General features: G+C 36.4%; 1 protein-coding gene across 2 annotated transcripts in view; it reads left to right on the top strand.

Annotated features, from left to right (window-relative positions):
* Positions 1 to 20626, top strand: part of BOD1L1 (biorientation of chromosomes in cell division 1 like 1) — a 36543-nt gene extending 15917 nt beyond the window's left edge. Inside the window, exons 11-25 of one of the 2 annotated variants that reach the window (XM_064711801.1) lie at positions 1500 to 1561; positions 2927 to 2996; positions 5463 to 5509; positions 6434 to 6521; positions 7585 to 7664; positions 8281 to 8365; positions 9344 to 9417; positions 10651 to 10726; positions 10807 to 10841; positions 12681 to 12726; positions 15567 to 15601; positions 15707 to 15791; positions 16240 to 16393; positions 18038 to 18181; positions 19308 to 20626. In XM_064711801.1, the coding sequence (XP_064567871.1) occupies positions 1500 to 1561; positions 2927 to 2996; positions 5463 to 5509; positions 6434 to 6521; positions 7585 to 7664; positions 8281 to 8365; positions 9344 to 9417; positions 10651 to 10726; positions 10807 to 10841; positions 12681 to 12726; positions 15567 to 15601; positions 15707 to 15791; positions 16240 to 16393; positions 18038 to 18181; positions 19308 to 19416 (1190 nt within the window). In that variant the 3' untranslated portion in view covers positions 19417 to 20626. The remainder of the gene's footprint in view (positions 1 to 1499; positions 1562 to 2926; positions 2997 to 5462; positions 5510 to 6433; positions 6522 to 7584; positions 7665 to 8280; positions 8366 to 9343; positions 9418 to 10650; positions 10727 to 10806; positions 10842 to 12680; positions 12727 to 15566; positions 15602 to 15706; positions 15792 to 16239; positions 16394 to 18037; positions 18182 to 19307) is intronic. The other variant, XM_064711802.1, reaches the window with a different exon arrangement.
* Positions 20627 to 23192: the final 2566 nt, after the last annotated feature.

Genomic DNA, 23192 nt, shown 5'->3' with positions numbered 1-23192 from the left:
GGAATTAGCCAGTTATCCTAAATAAGTATTTTAAATGAGCAATAGATGTCTGTTTTAAATAGAAAATTATATGAGTATATGGCATGAAGGATATCATACTCTGTATCCAGATCTATTTTTCTACACTAGCATTTGAAGTGAATCTGCATGGTTGCTGGTTCCTAAAATACAGTGTAATGAACACCCTACTATTTTACACCTTGCATGTATTTAACCCTCTGAAGTAGCTGAAGCACCAATTTTTTTGAACAATGATGAAGTACATAGATGCTGTAATGAAGTCAAAGTTGTGACTTCATTATAAATTTTAGACTGTAGAAAAATCTGTTTATGCCACAGGAAGTGGAATGATACTGGTCAAGTACTATTTTTTAAATCTTTTCTTTCTCGTGTCTGTCTTTGCTATAATTTCAAAAAAAATAAACTGGACCTAAATCCACATTATATTAAAGGCTGGCTTTATTCTCCAGTTTTATTGACATTTGGGTTAAGAGAGTAGTCTCTGCAGATTTTGGGACTTTAGGAATTTTTCTAGGAAAGATGCTGGTGTAGTAAGCTTGCAAAATGTTATTTGCTGTTTATACAAGAGTCAAATGAGCCATGAAAGTGTAAAATATTACACAGTAAAGTATTCCTATCTCAGTGCTTGCCTCAATCCTTGTTGTCCATTGATGTAGCTTTTATAAATGGTAATGGTACTTATTCTGTGGATTGCAACCATAATTTAATCATTTTGCATGCATCATTGGTGAATTATCATGTTGTAACTATTTCTCTTTGTTTAGAAGAGCTGTCCAAACAGGGTTCTGAAATAGGTTTTAAAGAAATGTTGTGAAACTCATGTGACTGCTGTTGCCATGGCCTGTTTTGAAGGTGTTACAAGCATACAGTTGTTCCCCTGGGGAATGAAATGGGAAAGGGGTTTATGATTTTCTGAAACTGTGTCAATGCTAACAGGAGCTACTGAGTTTTCAGTCTCTGTAGAAATTGAACATTTTCAGTGGTTGTGGTTGTAGAGCTGACAGATTTAGACCTAATTGTCACTTAAAACAAAATATGTCATTAGTATTAACTCTTAGCTCTGCATTTATTAATACAGAGGTAGTTTGCTGTTTGGAATTTGATCTAAAAAATCTGTTGATGGTTTCTTTTTGAAGGAAAAGCAAAAAGTAAAAACCAAAGTTAGAATTCATAAATAAGCAAGAAAAAAATGCCAAAGTCAGAATTCATAAGTAAGCTGTGGTAAATCCTGATACCCCATATTTTCCAAGCCTTTTGTATTTAAGGAGAACATAGCAGTACTTGTGTTCTTGCAGATGCCAGGGTTTTATTGAGCTGGTTTGCTGTAAACAGACTGGCTATTGTTTCTCTTGTCCACAGGAAGGGTTTAAATTTATGTGCCGTATTCATGAGGTAGTACTCAGAATTATCATTCTACTGTAGCATGAGATAAATGCATAATGTATTCTGATCATTTTAACATATTTCTATTTCATTAGGCAATAATGCAGCCTTACCAAAGTCAACAGAAGAACTAGAAAGTACCTTGAGAACTGACAAGGTATTTGTTATTTTGAAAATTTTTACTGCACTATTTCTTGCTTATTCATACATCTTGCTAGGGTTTCTTCCTGTACCTTTTGATTTTTGTGCAGCAAAAATGGAGATTTAAAAATTTAAACTGAAGAATTTTCAAAAAGTAATTTTTCAGATTATTCAGCTGTAGTTTTCTAAGCAGCTGGCTTTTAAATTGTGGTCTGTCCATGTTATTCTGTGTTAGGAATAATTCCCTCCTTCAGCCATACTCCTTCTGTGATTGAGACATTGAAGCTTATGTTTTTAAAACTGGTCATACTGTGTGCATAGTGCCTGCAAAATAGTCACCCACACCCCCGCTCTTGGAGCTGGCAAGTTATTCCTTTGAACCAGTAAACAAACCTACAGTGCTGTGCATTCTTCCTGGCCAGTCCTCAGAGTCACACATCTGTGTGTGTGAGCAGCCCTTGCTGCTGCTGTGTTCTGATAACCACAGCCCCTTATCTGCTCTCCCAGAAGGGTGGGGCACCCTGCATCATCCAGGGTGTTGGGGCTCACGGTCACCTATAGCCTGTGTAAAACCAAAGCTGGCTCTGTGTGTCTGGGCTGTGTTCCATAGTAGGCAGGATTCCACATGGTTTAATTCTTCATTCAGAGGCAGGAGTGCATTCATGTATCCTGCCATGCTGTGAGAATAAGTTTTTGAGGGATAACACGGTTCAGAGATTCAAGCATCTATGGAAGGGTGGACTTCAGGAGAGTGGAAGTCAGCTTCAGTCTGGTGGGAGTTATTGATAATTCCACCTGCAAACAGCTGCACTGTTTACCTGCGTAACATGGTTCTGGAGTCAGTATAGCCGTAACGTAGTGCTGTAGCTGGGTTTACAATGTTCAGATCAGACTTAATACACTTAGCTCCATGTAGTATTATTTATGCTATGGTAACTTTGAGCTGATCTGCAACTTCTTTCTCTTTTTTTTTTTTTAAAAGCAAACATAAAAAAATCTGCCTGAAACACAACTTGAAGGGAGATCATTGTACCTTGTTATACATAGCAGATCCTTTTTTTCCATGTACAGATGAACATTTCTAGGCTATTGCTTTTATTTGGAGCTCTGAGTAGGTGTTGCACGTTGAATTCCTGAAATCTGCCTTTTTAAGCTAATCTCTGATGCTAATGTTAACTCTAAGGTCAAATCTAAATACTGTACTGTTGAACTTAGCTCTTACTGTTCCTTCTTAGTATATGTGCTGATGTCTTAAAAAGAAAGCTTTTGAAGACTTTTATAACTCATGATAAGACAATGTTCATCGTGACACGCAGGAGCAGAGTGAGACATACTTGTTCTGAATATCTGCAGTATTTGTTTATTTTCATTTTGTGCTTAGTCACAACAGCCTGAAAGTGCAAGAAGTGAAGAAGGATCTGTGGATCTTCAGACTAAAGAATTGCAAAAAGGTGATTTTTATGCTTGATAGCAACTTAGTTTCATGCTGAAGGGACTAATACTTATGATGGGAGGGTTGCAGATTTGTTATATGCGGCATATAAAGGAATTGAAGGAAGCCTTCATAAATCTTTAACTCTGTCTAGAAGTTCTGGGGGCCTTCAGTTTGGTTTGTGGGAAAGGATGGTCAGACTTTTCTTCCAACATGGTATGCTGAAAGTAGGAAAGGATTTTATAATTTGAGATTTAAAAAAAAGTCAACTGCTAATATTCTACTTAAAATCAATAAATAAAGAAAAGCATTTGTTCAGGAAAGATAGAGAAACTTCTCCCAGGAATGGCTTTCATCCATATAGGTTTTGAACATCCTGGTTTTAGGGTGCTGTGACAGGCCTTGTGAGAATATGAAAATAGTAAGTACTACGGGACAAGTCATAGAGAGTTTACAGAAAATTGCTTGGTTTTTTTTTTCTTCTTAATCTTCAAAAGATTAAAATAATTGTGGCATTCACTCAAGTTTGAAGAGCAGTTATAAGTAGGTAATCATCTAGATAGAAACCGCAGTTAGTCACCTTGGATCTGTGCTCAGTGGTTACTTTTCCATGTACTTAAACTAATCTTCAGAAGGACCAAAACTGAAAAAGAATCCATTCCTCCCAAACCCAATTTATGCATTGCAATTGTTTGGCTTTCCTGTTAAAGCAGAAATAAACGCCTGCTTTGTGCCCATCTTGATGGATTTTGTGCTCTAGATGTGTTACAAAGATGTTCACAGGGCTGCCAGATGAGAGCTAATCCTCAGTTATTGGAATAGCAAGCAGAACTAAAATGAGTCCCAAGAGGTACCAGTGTGACTGCTGCCTATGTTGTCCAGGGAGCTTAAAGATGCATTTCCTCTGACAGAAAGTTGCAACTGAAGGCCTACATGCTATGAAGGGGCACACTGTTAAGCTCATTCTAAATTTTTAGACATGGAAAGCAAAATCAGCAATAAGGTGAGATATGAGCATTGGTATAAAACTTTGGAATTCTTTTTTTATTCTCAGGGTAGGTCAGATGCATATACCTGGTTATAGGGTGGTGTATATGCATCTGAGTGATAAGAGACATGCTCTGCTCACAAGAAAGCAAATGTAAACCCTGAGAATTGGTTAGAAGAATGTAGACATCAGAACGACAGATCTAAAATTCGAACAGGTTTTTCTGTACTGTGAGGTTTCTTTGAAGTGCCTTTAAAACTCTGCCACTTCCCATCACTCAGTCACCCAGCCAGACAGTACTTAAAATTTTAAATGTGCAGATTGAGCTAGCTGAGATAATCTTGTTTCTTGTAAAATGTTTAACAAAAGTCCATTTGTTGTGTAAATCATGTTGGATGTGACATACTGAAGACTAATGCTTTGTAGATCTTGGTAGAGAGGTTTTTTCTCCCCCACAATAATCTCTCTTATATGTATATATGCATGCATATATACATACAGCTCAACATACGTAAAAGGAAGTTGTTTAAAAGACAAATGTGTGTCCTGTCATGAGTATGAACAGCAGACACAGTAGTTTAGTAGTCCAAGATTCTTTGGAATGTAAACAAATCATTGCTGTTTGAGTGGGTAGGAACTAGCTCTTAATTTGACACTGCTTTAAAAATTGAAAGATGTGCAGCTCAGCAGTATAGCTATGGAAGAATTGTTGCTAAAACATGGAGATATAAGAAACAAGCTACAAAATATATAAAACTGTATTAAAAAAATGTGGTTTTATTTGATTTTAGGTTTATGTTTTTAAGGGAAAGTTGCTTGGATAGTTTCAGCAACTTTTTTTAATCAAGGTATTAATTTGGTGCTTTTATTAATCAGATTTTAAGAACACTTGATAGAGCAGCTTCTTTATAATTCTCTTTGTGTATTGAAAGTTATGGAATTCTTTCAAAACTCCAGACCACTCATCAACTGTCATAATTATTTTCCCTATTTTTGTGATATGGAAGGCTGAGGCTGTACTTCATCAGAGTATAGTGGAGTTTAGCAACTGGACAATTTCCTTATGTGCATTCTGTCAGCTACAGGTATTACTAGTACAATTAAGCAAACTTTAGTTCTCTGAAATTATAATGTAGCTTAATCACGTTCTACTTCATCCCATGGTCCAGAATCTAGGATTGTGATGGATGAAATTCCGATTAAGATGGTGGAATTATATTTGAAATTTCAGTCACTGTAAATTTGAAATATGACAGCCCCCTAATTACCTATATTTCAACCATAAGGTGATTCTCAGTTATCCTGTGCTGAGGAATTCATATTCTTGTTTTGTGGGTATATTGTTAAAGAGAAGATTGGATGTCTTTTACTTCTGACATAGAAAGTAAGTTTTATGTAGTTTCAGATTCTCTGGAATCCTTTCAGGGAGGTGAAGTAGAGGATACTGTGATACTTTGCATTTGCTCAGCTTTTCTAATTGTGATAAATTATTTTTAGTAGATATCCTGCAGAGGAATATTCCTTTAGAAAGAGAAACTTCTCATGTAAGTACTTGTTTTTTAAATTTATTTTATAAATCTGTACTGTATTTCTCTTACTTGAATTTACTTCTATTTACATTAAGTATTCTCTAAAGGAAAATATTATTTTTATATATGCAGAGACTATGTTTATTGAGACTCTGCAGCTGCGTAGGTTGATGTCTAATTATTCTTTCAAATCTGCCAGTAAATAAATCTTGCATTGTTATTCTATAGTCTATGACTATTTCGAGGCTGTTAACTGGCAGAAAAAAGAAGCTTGACTGATCTCCATGAGACTAGAGAAAAAAAAAAATAGGGATTATTCTTGGAGGTTTATATCACAATTAGAAACCTATTTTAATGCAGTCTGCTGTCTTTCACAAGATTTTATAAGAGGCATAACTCTTGCCTTGCAAATGTAAACTTGCAAATGTAAAGTGTATCTTTTGGAGCAAAAATAAGGCATTTAATACAGATAGCGGGCTGAAATTGTGTTTGTGGTTAATTAAACTCAGGTAGTAAATATATTTATTACTATATTGAAATGCTGGTTGGCCACATTTCTGATGCTAATGAGATAATTCTATTGTTCCTGTGGTAGGAGAATGTTCTTGAAACCCAGAAATATTCTTTGTGATTTACTGTGATGAAGTACTTTTAAAACATGTACTAGGGTGCTTAATTCTGAACTTGATAGAGACTTTTATCAATAAAAATATCAGTCAAAAATTTTGAAAATACGGCAGGTTTAAAGTTTTTTGATCATTTTGTTCTATAGTAGGAATGTTACTTGAGTTCTAGGAATAAATTCCTTTGTAACAGCTGCTTTCCATTTTAATGTATGTTGTGCTTGGAAGTAGCCAGTAGGGAAAAGTTTCTCCCTTCCGTGTTTATAAATTTCATGGAGAAAAAAAGAAGTTATCCTTCTTTGTGTTTTATGTGTAGGTGGAAAACTCAGCTACCCAGATAACAGAAGAACATAGATCTGGAGGAATTCAACTTAAATCTCCAGAAAAAATGGATGAAAAAAAGTGTAAGTGATACAGAAGTGCAGGAATTTCTGCAAAGCTTTTCTGTGACAAAGCCATGTTCTACTGTGTCTAGGCCATAAAATGGTATTTTTGAGAAAATAGTAGAGATGGGGAAATTTCAAACTCAAAGCAATTTATACTCCCAAAATAATATCTAATATTTCAGTTAAAATATTTGATAAAAATATTGCAACAAATGTAATTACTGCACAGAAGAGCATTATAGTCATTTTCTCAATCATAGGTGAAGAAACATTTTTTGTTCAGTCTATAAAATAATTACTAATTTTATCCTTCTCAAATAAAAGATAAGGAAGCTGATCATTAGAAAAATCTAAACTTTGTGGGGATGGATGCTTCCTTTTCTTAGGTGGAAAGAAATAAATTTTAGTGTAGCCTTTTATTTGTCTGCAAGCAAAAAGTGAGATGGAGTTTAGTCCATTGAATGGCATAAACATTTCTAAATTTCATTTAGATGCAGCTAGCATGAAAATAAGTTGGGCATTTTGTTGATATAGTATTTACAAGACTGACAATGTAATACCTCTTCAAGCTCTGGATTCAACTTCTTATGTCTTTTCAGCATCAGAAAAATTTAGAAAAAAGTTAGTATCATTAATAATAGCATTTTTCATAAGAGCTTTTATTCCTCTTCTAAGAATTGTGATCTGATGAAGTGAGTGATTAAAAGTCATGTATTCATTAGTGTCCCACATAGCATTAACTGCTTTCCCTGTCTCTGGGTGAGTTGAAGTTGAGGTTGGTGTTGTATTTCTTGATGTGTTACCACATTTCAATTTTGAGCTTATCTTTAAAAACAAACAAGCAAACAAAACAATCCACACCTGTAATATATAAGAAACATGTAATTCTCTTCTGTTATTGTGTTGTCTTCCCATTTCAAAGAGTGATTAGAATAACTTTCTGTTCATATTTTTGGTAGTAAGAGACTGTTTTTCAGACTTTTGAATTTCAGTAATAGTGAGCTGGTGTGTAAGTGACACAAAAACATGACAAATGCAGAAGACACTTTTTTAACACTTCAATTGTCACTTGCTTTTGCAGGCAACAAGCAGATTTCTCAGGATGTGCTAAAAGATGATGAACAAAGTCAGTGTTCCAAAATGAAACCTGGTAACGTCAAGGTATTTTCAAGAACTCTTATGTTCTGCAATTGTAGATAATATGAAAATCTTAATCATAATTTCTTCAGCGGTTTCTTTTTTGAGATGTTTCCATAATTAAGCTACTTTTGCATTGCTTTGAGTACAAAAGAACTGATTAGCAGATGATACTTTTCAGTGAGGGAGACAGTTAAAAAACAAAAAGGCAGGGGTCTGTGTGGACTCTTTGAGGTGTGGAAGTGTGAGAGGACTGGGTTGCACAGAGGTTGGGAGCTCAGGATCTCATGGAGCATTGTTGGATGCCAGTGCTCCAGTCAGTTCAGTGTCTGCATGGGTGTACTGATCTGAGCTCTTCAAGAGGGTGTATTGCACTTTACCTCAGTTCTGCTAAATCAAAACAGGAATTAGGACAAGATAGGTGTTCTTTTTAGGAGTATGTGCAGTATATTTGGGACTACCTCACCCACTGATTTGTGATGAAGCTTCTCAACATTAAAGCTTTTAAGAGACAGTACAAAACCTTGATCAGTAAAATAACTGCTCATGTATCAGGATGGGGTGGGTTTTTTTGTGTAACTGGCCATGATTTTTAATGTGTAGTAAAGCATCTTTCCTCTCTTGTTTCAAAATAATGTAGGACGTTATTTCAGGTGATGCAGCAGAAGTGTCCAAAGAAATTGATGTAACACAAACACCTCCTAGAAGTACTGTGGAAGGAAAAGGTAATTAAACTGCCCATTATGGCAGATCTTCTGAACTCATATTGAATGCTCATTTCTTTTCATTTGAATGATTTTTGAGAGAAAGTGGGAACTTGATCCCAGCAAATGTACTTGCATATATTCTCTGGTTGATTTCTACTCTATTACTGCTAGCAAATAATGCATTAATTTTAGTTTCTTTAACGATGAGAAAAGTTTTGATGCTTTTGCTGTTACCATCCACTGGCTCCATTATTGCTTCAGTATGTATCTTGGGTAGGAAAGCTAATGGGAAATAAACAGGTAGGTGGGGAAAATAGAATAGTCAGCATTATGTGATAAGAACATCTACCTCTGACTACAAGCAAGGGCTGTCCTACGTAAAAATCCATGACATAACCATCAGATCAGTTTTGTATGTTTCTGTAGAGTAAACAACCAGAGAAGAGTGCAAGCTGCACTGTCATAATTGACTAAATTGCACTAAAATAAATAATAAAATGTGGTGTGTCCGCATAATTATGTGGCTTTGTTACTTCAGTCTGTTTTTGTGGGAGCACTCCGAGAATGTTCCCTGATGTTAGTTTGGCCTATTAATAGTTTTGTTTCTCATTGAGCAAGTTGACGAGTCTGAATCTGTTCTGCAATGTGCTTTTGTATCCTCAGCTTCCTGTTTCATGGAACATGTGAGAAAATGGAATAAGGGCTTGTATTTGCCCTACTATTTTATAGTATGTCACAAGTGTGAGCTTTTGTTCTTACCTTAAAATAGAAGACCTCCCTAACTCATCTGGCATTAGTGGGAAGCATTTTGGCAGATCAATACACTGTTGCTACAAGGCAAACAGTGTTGATTTCTGATGGGTGTTTTTAGGAAATTTTGGGCTAAAGAATGAAATAACATTTTCAGTGTTGAGGTTGTGGCTCTTTTTAGTTCTTTTGCCAAATAAAACAAAGGTATACAATTTCTTTCTTTTTTTTCTTTTCTTATGTGTAAAGATGAACCTAACTTTGAACAGGAAATGTCTGAAAAGAAAAAGCACAGTCCAGAATCAAATGAAAATTCTCCAGAGGTGAGTGATCTTATTCATGTTAACTCACTGAGACAGTGCAGGTTCCCAGTGCTCTTTGTGGTACATAACTATTTTGTTGACAGCCATATTAAAATTGTCTTCAAAAAGTACTAAGGGCTTACGTAGCTCTGTCACAAAGTACAAACTCACAGACCATAAAACATCAATGTCTCAATATGGAAATAGGACTAACTCCCTTCCTAGGTTTAATAGTGCTTACAAAATGTCTAGAAAGCAATTATTTAGAGTTGTATTGTATAGAAATAATATTTCCTGAAAACTTGGTAATTGATATTGACAGTTTAGTCATAAACAAATAAAATTTGCTTTTAAAAATACTATCAACAGTTTTTAAAGTCTTTGTTATCTCCTAGGCACGTACTTGAGATAATCTGCAGTATGGGTTATAAACAAATGTCTGATCCCTCGAGATTAAAATTGATGTTGTCCCCTAGAAATAGACACTGATCTCAGAAAGGTGTTGGCTTTCATCATTTGGGGGTTTTTTTGCCTCAAATTTGGAAGAAGAAGAAAATTTAAAGAATATGTTTTTATATTTGTTCACTCAAGGCTTGAGTTTCTAAGAACCATTCTGGGGGAGATACTGCTAAACCTCAGTAAATGCTGAATGAGGCATTTAAGCTTTCCTTGTGTATAAGAGAAAGTCCTATTGGGGATTTTGTATCTGACTTTGTTACTTAAAAGTTCTCTATCAAAGCTTAAAACTTGAAAGGAAGGGGCCCTTTTTGCTAAAGATGCTGTTTATACAAAGAATTCAGCAATCTGTGTATTGGGATAATTAGAATATTAATTGTTTGAAGCACTTGCTCAACATACAGGATGCAGCCTGTGCTATATGGCACTGGGAAAAGGAGCTCATGGGATGTAAAGTCTGGAGTTCTTGTATGGGGTAAGCCAACAGCATTTGTGACACTAAGAGGTTCTGGGGTTAGGGGAGCAGAAGGTACTGCATTCTCAGACATGCTTTGTGCCTCAGTCAAACCACTGAGAATTTTGTATAACTGGGAATTGTCTTGTTTCTTTTCACGTTTATTAGTGGATTTCATAACAGGCAGTGTCTCTTGCTATTAAACTTGCCTCATCTATTTTTTTTAACTGCAAAGTACTACTTCTGCCACTGTCACATTATGAATTCAGTTAGCAATCTTTGTATTGTAACTGCCAAAAGTCAGTTACAGAAAGTAAAATATTTTTGTCCTTTACTTTTAATAGGAAAATCAGCCTGTAGTAGTGAAACGCAAAAGGGGCCGGCCTCGTAAATACCCTCTTGAAGCAGTACAGCCTGGTGGTAAGTAGCTCATAGTACCTGTGTGGGAAAACAAGGATAATAGTGACATTCAAGTTCTGAACTCATATTTCTTCCCTCAGGTGGGGAGTCAAAAGCTGATATGAGCACTGGGAATGTAAGTGCCTTTATTTTGTTTGGGTGCATTTAAACACAGTATTTCAAGAGCCATTTATCTTTTAAACAGTTAACAGCATTTCAGAAACATCTTATGGAAAACTTGATATTTGAGTTCAGTCTAAGCAAACAAAACTTATTAATAGTATCTCTTAATGTAGGTGACCTTTTTAAGCAAAATACAGTGTTAATTCAGAATGTAGCAAATTACCTACCAGCTTCACACTTAGTTCACTTAATATAAGTGTTATTCTAGCTAGCAATATATACCTGAGTGCAGGGTGAGTTTTTGGTGGTGTGCATATGTGACTTTTAGTTCATGCTGGGAGTAATTTTGGCCTGAAGAGCAAGGGTGACTTTATTTCAGAAATGAGAGGTTTTTCCCTCTACTGAATATATCATAATAATAGCACATAGAATCTTTTCATAGCTGTAAAATAAAAATATTATGTAAAGCAGTTGTATTACACCTCATGTGAGAGAGAGAGACATACTAGTGAGTAACCTAGGGGCTCATGAAAACATGTCTGTTTTCTAAAGCTCAGTGGTAGTTTTATTTCCTAAGCCCTGTGAAGAATATTCACAGCTAGGAAGGTGGTCTGTTGGTATTGTTTCTGCAGTCCAGTTGGATTACAGCACAGGACAGTGGTGGGTCAGGCGTGTTTGTGGAGTGCAGCCAGTTTTGTTTATTCTGGTTAAAGGCTTCTGTCTAGGAAATGCCTCTATTTCAGAATCAATGGTATTGCATAGAAAAGGGTGGATTTTAAAAATGAAGTTGTGTTGAAACACAGATTTTCCTACTGCTTGCCTGGTGAGGCAGCAGCTGGCATGGCTGTTGGAAATCTTGGGAATTTACCTAGTTTATGGATAAAAGGAATTATTGTCCCTGCTTGTTCTGTCCTCATATTTCAGGCAGTCCTTTGAGTCCTGTCCCTTCTTACAGGTTGGCTGGAATTCTGTTTCGGAATTCCTAGTCTTTCCTGGTTGATTTTTTTTCAATGTTAATTTAATGAAATGTAATTTGAACTGGTGTGGATTTTGATATTTGGTTTTTCTGTTTTGGTGTTGTGGGTTGGTTTTTGTTTGGTTGGTTTTTTGGGGTGTTTTTTTGTTCAATTAAGGATTAAGATTAATTTTTAAGTCAGCCCCAGAAATAGGTGTACCTTGGCACCCTCAGTACTGGAACAGAATCATCTTGTTCTGGTTCAAGTGTTCAGAGGTCTGGTACTTCCTAGTGATGAGTGAGGGGTTGGTGTGAGCTGCAGGCTGGCTCAGGGGCTGCAGGCTGGCTCACCTGAGACAGGAGGGCAGGACGGTTTCCCCAGGGCTGCTTTGGGAGCACATTGCTATTTTAGAGGAGCCATAGGCATCCTGGTGTGGTCATTCAGTGGGGAAAGCACTGAAGGTTTTGGGCAGTCATAGGATATTGTGTAATTATATATAGCTTTTTCTGCATGCTGAGTAAATAAACAGTTTCTGGTGACTTGTAGTTCTAAAGTGACTGTACTAACTTCTTTGTTGATAATTAAATACTTGGAAATGTGTTTGACTGAAACTGCTTTTATCTTTTGTGTCCTTTATTGCAATGACTTTAGTGTCAGGTTACTAAAAGTGCTGTGATTTGTTTATGAGCTGATTTGTTTCCGCTATTTATCAAAATGGAAAAATGCATCCTACTCTTAAACTACAGTACAAACTTTGTGTGCTCATTAGTGTTCATGTTTCCTAGATTTACAGATCCATTCTACATTGAATGTGAGCAGCTTGCTGTGATAATGTGATGCAGTGCTGAATTTTCCTGATTTTTTTTTAATTAAAAAACCCACTTTTTTAATTTCAGCTGCAGTCTCCTACCTCTGCAAGTAGAGGGAAAACACCTCAAACAGGTAAGCAAATTATACCTGCCTCAACTTGCGAAATGAAAGATGGAAGAAATGAAAGAGGGTTTTCACAAAAATCACATGGGTCCTTCATCCTGACATCATCTCTGGCAGTCAGTGTGTTATTCATGAATGAAAGCCTCTGAAGAAAGAGATGAAGTGAAGACTTGTCCCTAATTGCTACCAAGTTTTTAGCTCCAAAAAAGAGCAGCTTGATAAGAACTTAGCTCAAAGATGTAGCAGCACTGCTCAGTGCTGAATAATGCATTACAGAATATACCAAACGATTGAGTAGGCTAAGTAGATGGCAGAGCTCCAGAGGAAGGTAGGTGCCCCATCAGACTGGCTCTTAGTGATTGTTTTCTGTTTCTGCATGTTCTTTTTAATACACTGACTATCAGTCACACTTACTACATTACCTTTCAAATTTTATTCAGCCAATTGTTGGATCTGTGGATATGTGTCTAAAGATCTTAGGGGTATCTTGAGAGGATATTTCTTTCCCTTTTCACAATTGCTGTAAGATCTTTGGAACATGGTTGCTTAGCTTAACTCGAAAATGTATTTTAAGTGCTTCAGACTAAAATACAATTAAGTGAAATACCTTTCTATTTCTCTTTTCTAATTTTTCTTGTGTATAGAGTCTGAACTGCACTGGTTGTTTAAATGTCTCTTTTTAATTATGGCCATTCATAAAAAAAACTTTTTAAAGCCATTTTAGGAAGCAGGTGAAACTGAAAAGTAGATTAAAATGGTTTGTAAACAAATGCAAACAAAGAGGCAGAAAATCTGAGAAACCAAGTCTTCAAAACAAATCTTCTGGAGTTTCCAAAAGTTTAGGTTTCTACAGATATACTAATCTGGCTGCACCGAGCATATGGGCTGTTTCCTATTTTCTCCACATTTGTAAAAATGTCAGCTTTAATCCATATGCTTCAGAATTGTCTCTGGAGGGTTAGCTCATTGTGTGGTACTTGACTTCCACGAACTGCCAAGAGAACAGACAAGAATGTGAGAATGAAATAAAAGTGCATTCTGCTTTGCTTTTTATTCAAAAGCACAGACACCTGACTGTGTACTTAAAGTTTGAGTGTGTTATGTAACATTTCTGTTTTCCAGGTAACAGGCTATTGCTATTACAGCAATGTTCAGAGAAGTATATAAAGGGGAATGTACTGTTAAATTTTTCATCCTGTATTAGCATTCATGGGCATTAAGGGGTTGAGAACCCCTGGTGATGAAAAGGAAGCAAAGTTGAATCTCTCTGTGCAGTTCACTTACTCTGGTGCGTTCTGGGTGTTCTGCATAAGGATTTGCACATGAGTGAAGTGGGACGCAGAGTTTTATTTTTGGTCACTACAGCACATTAAGAGACACATGTTTACTGAAGATATCATCCTCCCATAACACTAACACTGAACTTGAAACTAATTACTTAACATTAATCAACAGTTGCTGCTCTAAAATTAGTGTGATTTTAGATACTATGTCTTAATATTTTTATACTTATCTTTAGGCAAAATGCTACATTTTGGTATCTTACAGAGGGTAATCTGTTAAAGGCATGTCATGGACCTAAATGGGATTATTCTTCAGTCAAAAACCCCTTTGCTACAGATTTGCCCAAGTGAACCAGAATTATGAAGTATCTCTTTTGAACACAATAGAACTAATACTGATAATGCTGGTTGTATTATGTATGTGCTTATGTTGTGTGTAGAGCTTAATACAGTGGACAGTCCAATATTTTTTGAACACTTTTTCAGTTATTTTTGAACACTTAACTATATTTCTGTTTTACTTCATTTGCATAAGAGTTTTTCCCCATAACCTTACAAAGGAGTGCCAAAAAGCTTGTGAGTTTCAGAATGTTTCTGCTCTTTGAGATCTATTTTAGATCCTTTGCATTATCATTCTTTTGCTTGTTTTCTCACTCTTATTGGTGAGGGGTTTAGAGTTTGTGTCCTCTCTTATTTAGCTTTCAGAAATTAGACAGCAATTTTATGGCGGGGGAAAAATACATAAAAACTTGCTTTTATTTAGGTTTCTCTTTTTTATTGCTAAGGATTTTTATCCTTGCAGTGTTAGAGATAACTCCATTTGACAGAGTTCAAAAGCTTTGTAAAATCTCTCTCATCACAGAGTTAGGATAGAAGTAGTAACCATAGAGAGAAGCCAAGCTGAGACATGGGATGTAAAGTTAAAAGTCTGTTTTAACATGTATAGGCTAGCCTGTAATTATTACTGAGTTGGAAGTAAGAAGTGTTTCAGCAGAGGAAGTTCTGTAATTCACATGATAGAAAGTTTTTAAATAGTATCTTTTTAAGCTTCATCTTAGTCATCTTGGTATGAGCACAGTTAAGCACTAGAACAGATCACCTGAAGGAACCATGTTCTTGGAGACTTTAAAAGTTGGACTGAACAAGATCTGGTGCAAGATTAGATCGATTAATTTAGCCATGCTTTGAACAGGAAATTGGACTAGGTGACCTCTAGAGGCCCCCTCTAAGCCAGATTGTACTGTGATTCTGTGATTGGTTGACAGTAGTTAAAGGGGGTAAGTATCTTCTTCTTTTCCATTAAAACAAAACAGCATATGCAACAAAACAATAAATACGGTCAGTCATATAAAGCCTTAGTACTTAACAATTTAATCATTGTCCCAGTCTCTGTATGTAACAAAGAACAAGAAAGCTATTTTCTAAATTAGAAAGAGACTTGAAATATTTTTAGGGCAACAGTGATGTTTACACAAAGTTGAGAGACTATGAAAGAACTCCCTTTTAAATTGATTGGTAAAAGATTTGAAGTTCAAGATCAAGTTTTGTTCTTTCCTTTCTTTTTAGGTACAGACATATCTAATAAGAAAGAAACAACAAATGTAAGTGTGATTTGTAAATTTACAAGCAGTATATAATGAAAAATGTCTGTCTTCTGTGTAAAGTAAATAGTTCTTGACTTCCATGGTTCCATTTTGTCTCTTCAGGAAGATGAAGCTGAGAAGGCAGAACTGGTTGTGCGTAAAAGGGGAAGAAAGCCCAGGCGCTCTCTGGTTCAATCAGAGGAAACGGGTAAAAGCATGAGAGGCTGTGCCACTCCTAACAGAATCAGAAAATACTGCTGTGCCTTTCTGTTTACTAATAGCAACAAGATAAGCTTTATTCAATTTTCCTTTCTTGAGGAAAAATCATTGAGTTACAGCTAGTGTAAATATTATGTAAATATGTGTAAATTGCTGTAATCTCATGTCAGAATTGCTACATCCCAGATGCTTCTATAAAGCCTCATGAATTTTCTATGAATTCTGGCTATGAGCTGTGTAAGTAAACTGTGGTGAATGTGTTAGCAAGATTAAGTCAAACAAGTGTGAATTAAAAATGTTGAAATGTGAAGGAAATGGAAAATTACTTACTGAAAATGGGACTTGTGACTAGAATACTTGTTCTAAATTAAGTGTTCATATCCTTTTGGAGGCCTTTTGGAAAATTATAGCATATGTGTAAAATTTTAAATGGACAGAAACACTGGAGCCAGAGAAGAAACGTCGGAAATTGACTTCTTCTGAAGATGAGCTAAAAGAGCAAGAGGAAGGTGAGGAAGAGGATGGTGAGGAAGATGATGACGCACATTCTGGGGCCACAACTAGATCAGCCACAAGATTAGAGGCTCAAAGGTAACTGTGTAGACACTCCAATAACAAGCTTTTTTTCCACCTTATTTTTAGGTATTGTGGGGTTTGTTGCAGGAAAGAGTTGTGACTTCCTCTTTTTGCCTTTTTCTGATTGTTTGTTTTAAATGGATAAGAGCTTCCCAAATATTTTTCATTCCAATTCTAGTACCACTCTTCAAGGAATGAAGGGACAAAAGGTGAGGTTAAGGGAAATTGTCAGGGTCTCAAAAGGCGTACTTGAGTATGTAGCAAGGTAAGAATTGATCCTATTGGCACTCTTCATCCTAGTGATGCCTCAGAATTTCAGTCTAAGGACACTTGGTTCTGGTGGGTAAAATGGGACATCAGAGTTGACTGTGCACTTCACCATTTGGTGTTGGAACAAGTTGAAAATAAAATTATCCCTGTTGGTTTCTTTAGGTACACTGTCCAAGTTAAATACATCAATCTGCAGTGCTGGAGGACTTTATTTCTAGTATGGTGATCTGCAAGCTTGGAAAGCAATCTGGCTGAGAATGACAAGTGTGGGTAGCAAGAGTTCTGTTTTCAGGAAGCCATTCTTCATCTGCCTTAGCACTGGTCTGCCTTTTGGAGGCATACTGAATTCTAGCAGAGCTCATCCTCTTGATCTTATTGTGGAAGCAATGAAACAGCAGCTCTGGAAAGTTTTGATGTGTGTTGCTGTCTTTCAGAAGAGAATTGGAGTGCAGGCATTTTTTTATGTTGGTGGTGGGATTACTTTCAATTGACCATATTGACTTCCCTCTTCAGAATATTATGTTCTATTGTATATATTATATGTTAGCCACAGTGCTCTTGAACTGATAATTTCAGAACTGAATCTGTAAGTAGTTACATGATTCTTCATTTACATAAAAACTGTGAAGGTTTACCACTACTGTTTAATAAACAACAGTTTTGTTTTGGTAAAGCCACAGGGAACTTCCTTTAGTCTCACATAATTGTTAACTCTAAAATTGTAACAAAGGTTTAGGTATTTGTGGGTTTATTCTGCTTGCTTGTGGAAACATCTACTTTTTTTATAAATTTGGGGCTGTGTCTCAGATTTCCAATGCTACCTTTCTGACACTGATTTCAACAAGCATTTCTACCTTAAGGTGCTGTGTACAGTATGCATTTTATAAATAGCATCTGGGAATAAGTCTGTTGAAGAGGATGCGTCTTCATATTCAGCATTGCTGGATTCTCTGACTTAAGTCCCCTGTTTTCTTAACTATTAAATTAATCACTAATAACCAATTTTTCAGGTTTCTGAACTTGTGGATACCAAGACTTACATGAGTGAATTCAGACTATAGTATGTTCTTTTAAACATAGACACTTATGTACAAAAGTTACTGCAAGATTTGGAATGGATTGGTTTGGTTTTGGTTTTCTTTGTAAATACCAAATACTGACAGTAAAACGATCTTTTGATTCTACATTTGATACAAAAATACCCAGCTTGGCTTCACAGTGTGTCTTGAAGCAGGCAAATATGGTTTTCTCACTGTTTCTTTTGGCAACTTTGATTTACTTGTTGCAAATACTGTGCAGTCTTGATTATCTGCACTTGGAATGCAAGAAGAAATTGACTTGGTAGAAGTATTTGGTTATATATAAATTCATCATGCTTTTGTGTTACAGAAAAAAGGCCAGCAAGCCAACCACACGTGCAACTTCTAAAGGCAGCAGTCCAAGTTCAGTTTCTCCTAGAAAACGACAGAAACTCGCAGCTAAAAAACGATCTCCAAGTGATACAAAAATTAATAAATCTCCTCCATTGACACAGTAAGTATTAAAGTTGAATTCACTTTGAGGATTTGTTCTGGAAGCCAGTACAATGATCCTTTCCTTATATGTAACATACTGCTTCAAAATCTGAACAGCAGACTAGTTTTGTTCTGTTCTCATGTGAATTATAAAAGCTTTTAAAGGATTTTCTTCTGTTTACATTTTTTCTTTTTCTTCCTTTATTTGACATTTGGAAGACTAGATTTTTTTTCTTATATCCTTGGAAACCTCTTGGGAGAATCTGAAAGTGCTGTTTATGTAGTATTTTAACTTCAGCTGTGATTCTTTCCTGGATGGGGGGTAAGAGCCTTGGTGGTTCAGGTTAAAGCTAAATATGATGATTTGATTCTAATGCTTTAAAGATCTAAGATCAGCTGATAAAAAGAGGAGAAACTGAGAGCCCTTATAACCAAGTTTTGAATGTATTTCCCTTTCCCTCCTTTCCTGTTATACTTTTTAATTTGTAAAGCTGAGATCATAGTGCAGAATCCCAAGGGAATAAGTAACAGACGTGGTGCACAGTTGCTCTGCATCTTGTAGTTTACCTGTAAAATGTGTTGTATGCCAAACACGGATGACAAGCTGTCATCCTTTCTGAAATGTGTCAGTGTCTTCAGGCTGAGCCTGGAGAACTTGTGCATTGTGCACTGATGACTGTCACAGTACACCTCAGCTCCATTATTTTGTGTGGTTATGAATGGCCAAGAGTTTAAACCCATTTACAGTTAGTTACAGCTGAAATATGGTGACTATATAGATGAGTGTGAATGCACAGGGTATGTGAAGTCTGCCCCTTACTCCCTCTTGTGTATGCTGGGCTTGAGACACTGTTGCTGCTATTCTGTCTTTGTGAGACAGGGGACAGAATATTGAAGTCCATTATGTTCTCTTATAAATCCACAAATCTTTCAAGAGAAAGAGAAGGAAGAATAGAATCCTAGCCCCAAATTGTACATGTGAAGCGCTCTCCAACATACAGAATTAGTACCCGATTTCTTACTAAGAAGTGGGTTTTAGTAGTAAGCTTTTATATAAAATATTAGAGATGGACAGTTTAGTTCAGCTCTGAATAGAATTGTGCCTGACCACTCTTCATTGTGGAAATAATTATGATGTTTTTCAGGTTAAAGGTGCAGTCTGCCAAGCGTAAAAGGGAGGACAGCCCAACAGTGGTACGGAGAAAAGGCCAGCAGAAGGCAGAGGAGGCACCACTAAAGAAAGCAAAGCGATAATCTTTACCAGCCAGTACTGTTCGTGGAAGAGTAAAAAGGAAAACAAACATCTGTGCTTCTATTTTTTTTAAAGCAAAGGGATTTGCACGTGCTTGTTTCAGAGCTCTAAGTTAAACAATGCAGTACTTTTAAGTTACATTTTAAACAGCTTTATAAACTATTGTTTATACAAAATATTATGTACATTTATTTCAGATGAAAAATAAGTTTACTTTGTATCTGAATGAAAAACAAAGTAGTTATATATTTTATCACTGACTTGGAAAGTTGGAGTTTCCCAATGTGACATGCTAATGCAGATGCTTCCAGCCCATAAGGCACCCATGTGCCTACTAATACTTTGTACATAAACTTGTAAAAATAGGTTGTATTTTACTCTGTGTATGAATCTGATCAATGATGGACATTTTATTTATTATATGGAAAGCATTGGTCTGTAAACTTTAGTATATATCTTAGGGTTTTTTAATTATATATTTTACATTCTATGCAGATGTCAGTAGGAAACTTCCCCTCCGCTCCCCCAGGGCTGTCTAAAATCTGAAGTTCTCTAAAATATGCTCAGACAGTTGGTAAAATATTTTTCTCGCATGCATTAAAGTAGTTTAGCATAGTGAAAGGGACTTGGCTCCTTTCTGTTCACATTTGTGGCAAAGTACAGCATTTAAAATGTAATCTTACTAGATTATATTTTCACTTGGAAATTTACTACCAACTTCAAGAAATAAATAGTACTAGGTTAGATTTATTCACAGTCAACCAATACCACCCTAAAATGAAAGTTTTATTTTGCAACTAAACACGTGTTCTTTCAGTATTTATCTTTTTCAACAAAGAGGGACCCATTGAAATCAAATGTCACTTCTCCTAACTATAGAGCTTCTGCATTTTATGTTACATTTTATACACAGGTATTAAAAATAGAAGCTGGTATTATTGCCAGAATCTTTTTTTAATGTATATTAACTCTGGTAAGAGCAAATGTTCAAGTGAAGTTGTATATAAAGTTAAACTTTTCTTATGATCAAATGTGTCTCTTGTTATGATGTGATGAATTGCCAAACAATCTGAGATTATTTTAAGTGTTTTGTTGATATTCTGGTTTATAATTAAAAACTATTTGGGGGGTTGGAATTTTACTTTTTTTTTCTTTATTTCTCTTTTTTTTGTGAGGTTTTTTTTTTTTTTTTCGAACTTGTAAGGCAAATGTTTTGGTCAGATATTCTGCTAGGTTTCTTACTGAGATTTTTGTATAAAAATATAAAATGTTTGCCAAAAATCTGAGTTGCCATATTTTATTTTCCTTTAATTGTTTTACTGGGGAACTTGTCTTTACACATGTCTGGTTGGAGTCATGTCTATAAACTTTACCTGGTTAGTGTCTTTAAAAAATGTTCACAGGTGCTTACATGTTAGATACGTAAACAGTAGGGAAAATCTGTTTGCCTGCCTTAGGACACTATAAGAGTGCTCACATAATACTTTTTTAGGTAAATTAGTCTGAAAGAAGAAAATACCTTTGCTCTGAAAATTAATTCCTTTTACTTTGTACCTTAACTCTGCTGCCATAGAGGCCTTGCTAGCATACTGATTGATATATTCCTTTGTGTTACTAACAGTGATGCATATGCACGGCTGTAGGATAAGTTGAACCTTTCCTTTTTTCCATTTTTTCCCCCTTTGCCCCCTGCAGCATGCATGGACTGAAGTTGTATATTTTGTCTCAGCCTTTGTTCTGTAAGACTGAGCTGCTGGTTTTTCCATGGGTGCTTTCCAGTCTTTAGGTGGGATTTGGAGTCCTTGCCTGCACCTTTCCATTTGTTTCCTTACACCTGGATTCAGTAGTGAGGTTGCTCAGGCGGTTCCTAAGGAAGCCTTGCCACTGCACTCTACATTTATTCTCTCTGCTGGTAGTACCTGTCCTGCTGCTCCAGGACAGTTCATATTTGCCTCTTTCACAAGCAGAGCTCTTCTGAGGGATTATAATGATTGACAAAGCTCTGACTTGTGTCAGATCCTTTTGACTGGCTCTTTTCTGATATCTCAGTAGATAAACAGCTCCGAAGATCAGTGTCAGTCTCTCAAAACTGAGCTCCTAAGAGGTAGCCTACTGTCCTTTCCCCTAGTGATGGATAACATTTAGGAATAACGTCTGGCAGCATCTCATGTATGGAATGTATCTTTGATTGTTGATTAAGTTTTTCTGTAATATGAAAGCATTAAAGGAATTACCTTTCTGCAGGACATCCACTTTCTCTTAAAGAGAGGGTGAAACCTGCCAGTTCCACAGACTTTCAGCTTATGCATATTTCACTTGCTGCCACCTTTCTTGTCAAGAAAGACCAATCACTGTCAATCCCTATTGGGAATTTTTTCCCAATGTTTTTTTTGCTCAGTAGTTTGAAAGTGTCATCTAAATTACTGTTGCACTTTACAGGAACAGTACTGGTCTGCTGTAGTTAAGCAAAACTTGAGAGGTTCAGGTTGGCCATAAGGAAGGGTTTCTTCACTGCAAGGGCAGTTAAGCCTTGGAACAGGCTGCCCAGAGAGGTGCTGGAGTCACCATCCCTGGAACTGTTCAGGAGTGACTGGATGTGGCACTGTGCTGTGTTTGAGTTCATGTGGCAGCATTTGATCAAGGATTGGGCTCAATGATCTTGGAGACCTTTTCCAGCCCTTGTGGTTCTATGATTGAATGTTCACAACTTCCACTTCTTTTGTACATTCTGTCGCCCAGAGCCCTTCTGAGCACAACAGGGAGGGGAAGAAGAATCTGTTTTCCTTGGGGGTATGCAACAAGTCATGTTAAGGGCAAGTAGTAGAGAGAAGAGTCAGGCACAGTAACTCTGGCACTGGTTATGTGGATGATTATGACTGGATTTATTGCTGACACAGTATCTAAGTATTGCCAGTGTAAGACAAGCAGGTCTAAAGGGTTTATACATCAGCAGGAAGAGCTAGAAGTGTTTGCACTCTGGCTTTGCAGAATCCACAATTACAATACAAGCACCTCTGGAGCTACTTCAGAATTTTATCTCATTATGTGACAGTTCTTCCTGCAATTCTCACCTGGTTTTCATCTTGGGACAAGTCATACTCCCTATAAAAGAGTCTTCCTCCCGCTCCCTCTGTGCACCTATCTTTTGCCACAGACACGCACAACCCATCTTCAGAAGTGAGGTTTGTACTCCAGCTTGAATCTTGACATATGTCCAAAGAAGTGACACTTTCCTAGCCCATGCAAATTTAGAGAGGTCAGGAGAAAAATACTGTCTTGCATTGTGTTGAAACAGAATGTCCTGAAAGTGTTTTGTGGAGAGATTTGCTCAGGGCCGTTTGGTGCAATAACATGGCTAGGCTTCAATCCCAGTCAATTCCTAAACCACTTGGCTGGTTTTTATGTTTTAGTGGCTGTTTGTTCTTCCAGTTCCTTCTCTTGGGACAACTCCATTTCTCTGAATATTAAAATACTGAGTGTGCAGAGATGTGCTGGTGGAAGACTGAGTTCAACTCCTCCCAGAGTTTTACAGAACAGGACCTTGAGTCCTGCTTGCCATACCTCAGCTGCCTGTGTTACCAGCTGGCTGTTGGCGTGTTCTCAGGATCTCTTCATATTTCTGATGCATTCTCTGTAAAGGCTATTTACACCTCTTAACTCTCTTCAACTTGAAATACTATGGTTTTATGTACTATATAGAGTTTAAATCACACTAATGAATTTTTTTTTTTTTTGTGGTGGATTTTTAAACCAGCTAGAGGGTCACCAGTTACAAGTT

This window comes from Zonotrichia leucophrys, chromosome 4, assembly GCF_028769735.1.
Source record: "Zonotrichia leucophrys gambelii isolate GWCS_2022_RI chromosome 4, RI_Zleu_2.0, whole genome shotgun sequence".
Lineage (NCBI taxonomy): Eukaryota > Metazoa > Chordata > Aves > Passeriformes > Passerellidae > Zonotrichia > Zonotrichia leucophrys.
This window is presented reverse-complemented; position numbering and strand designations above follow the sequence as displayed.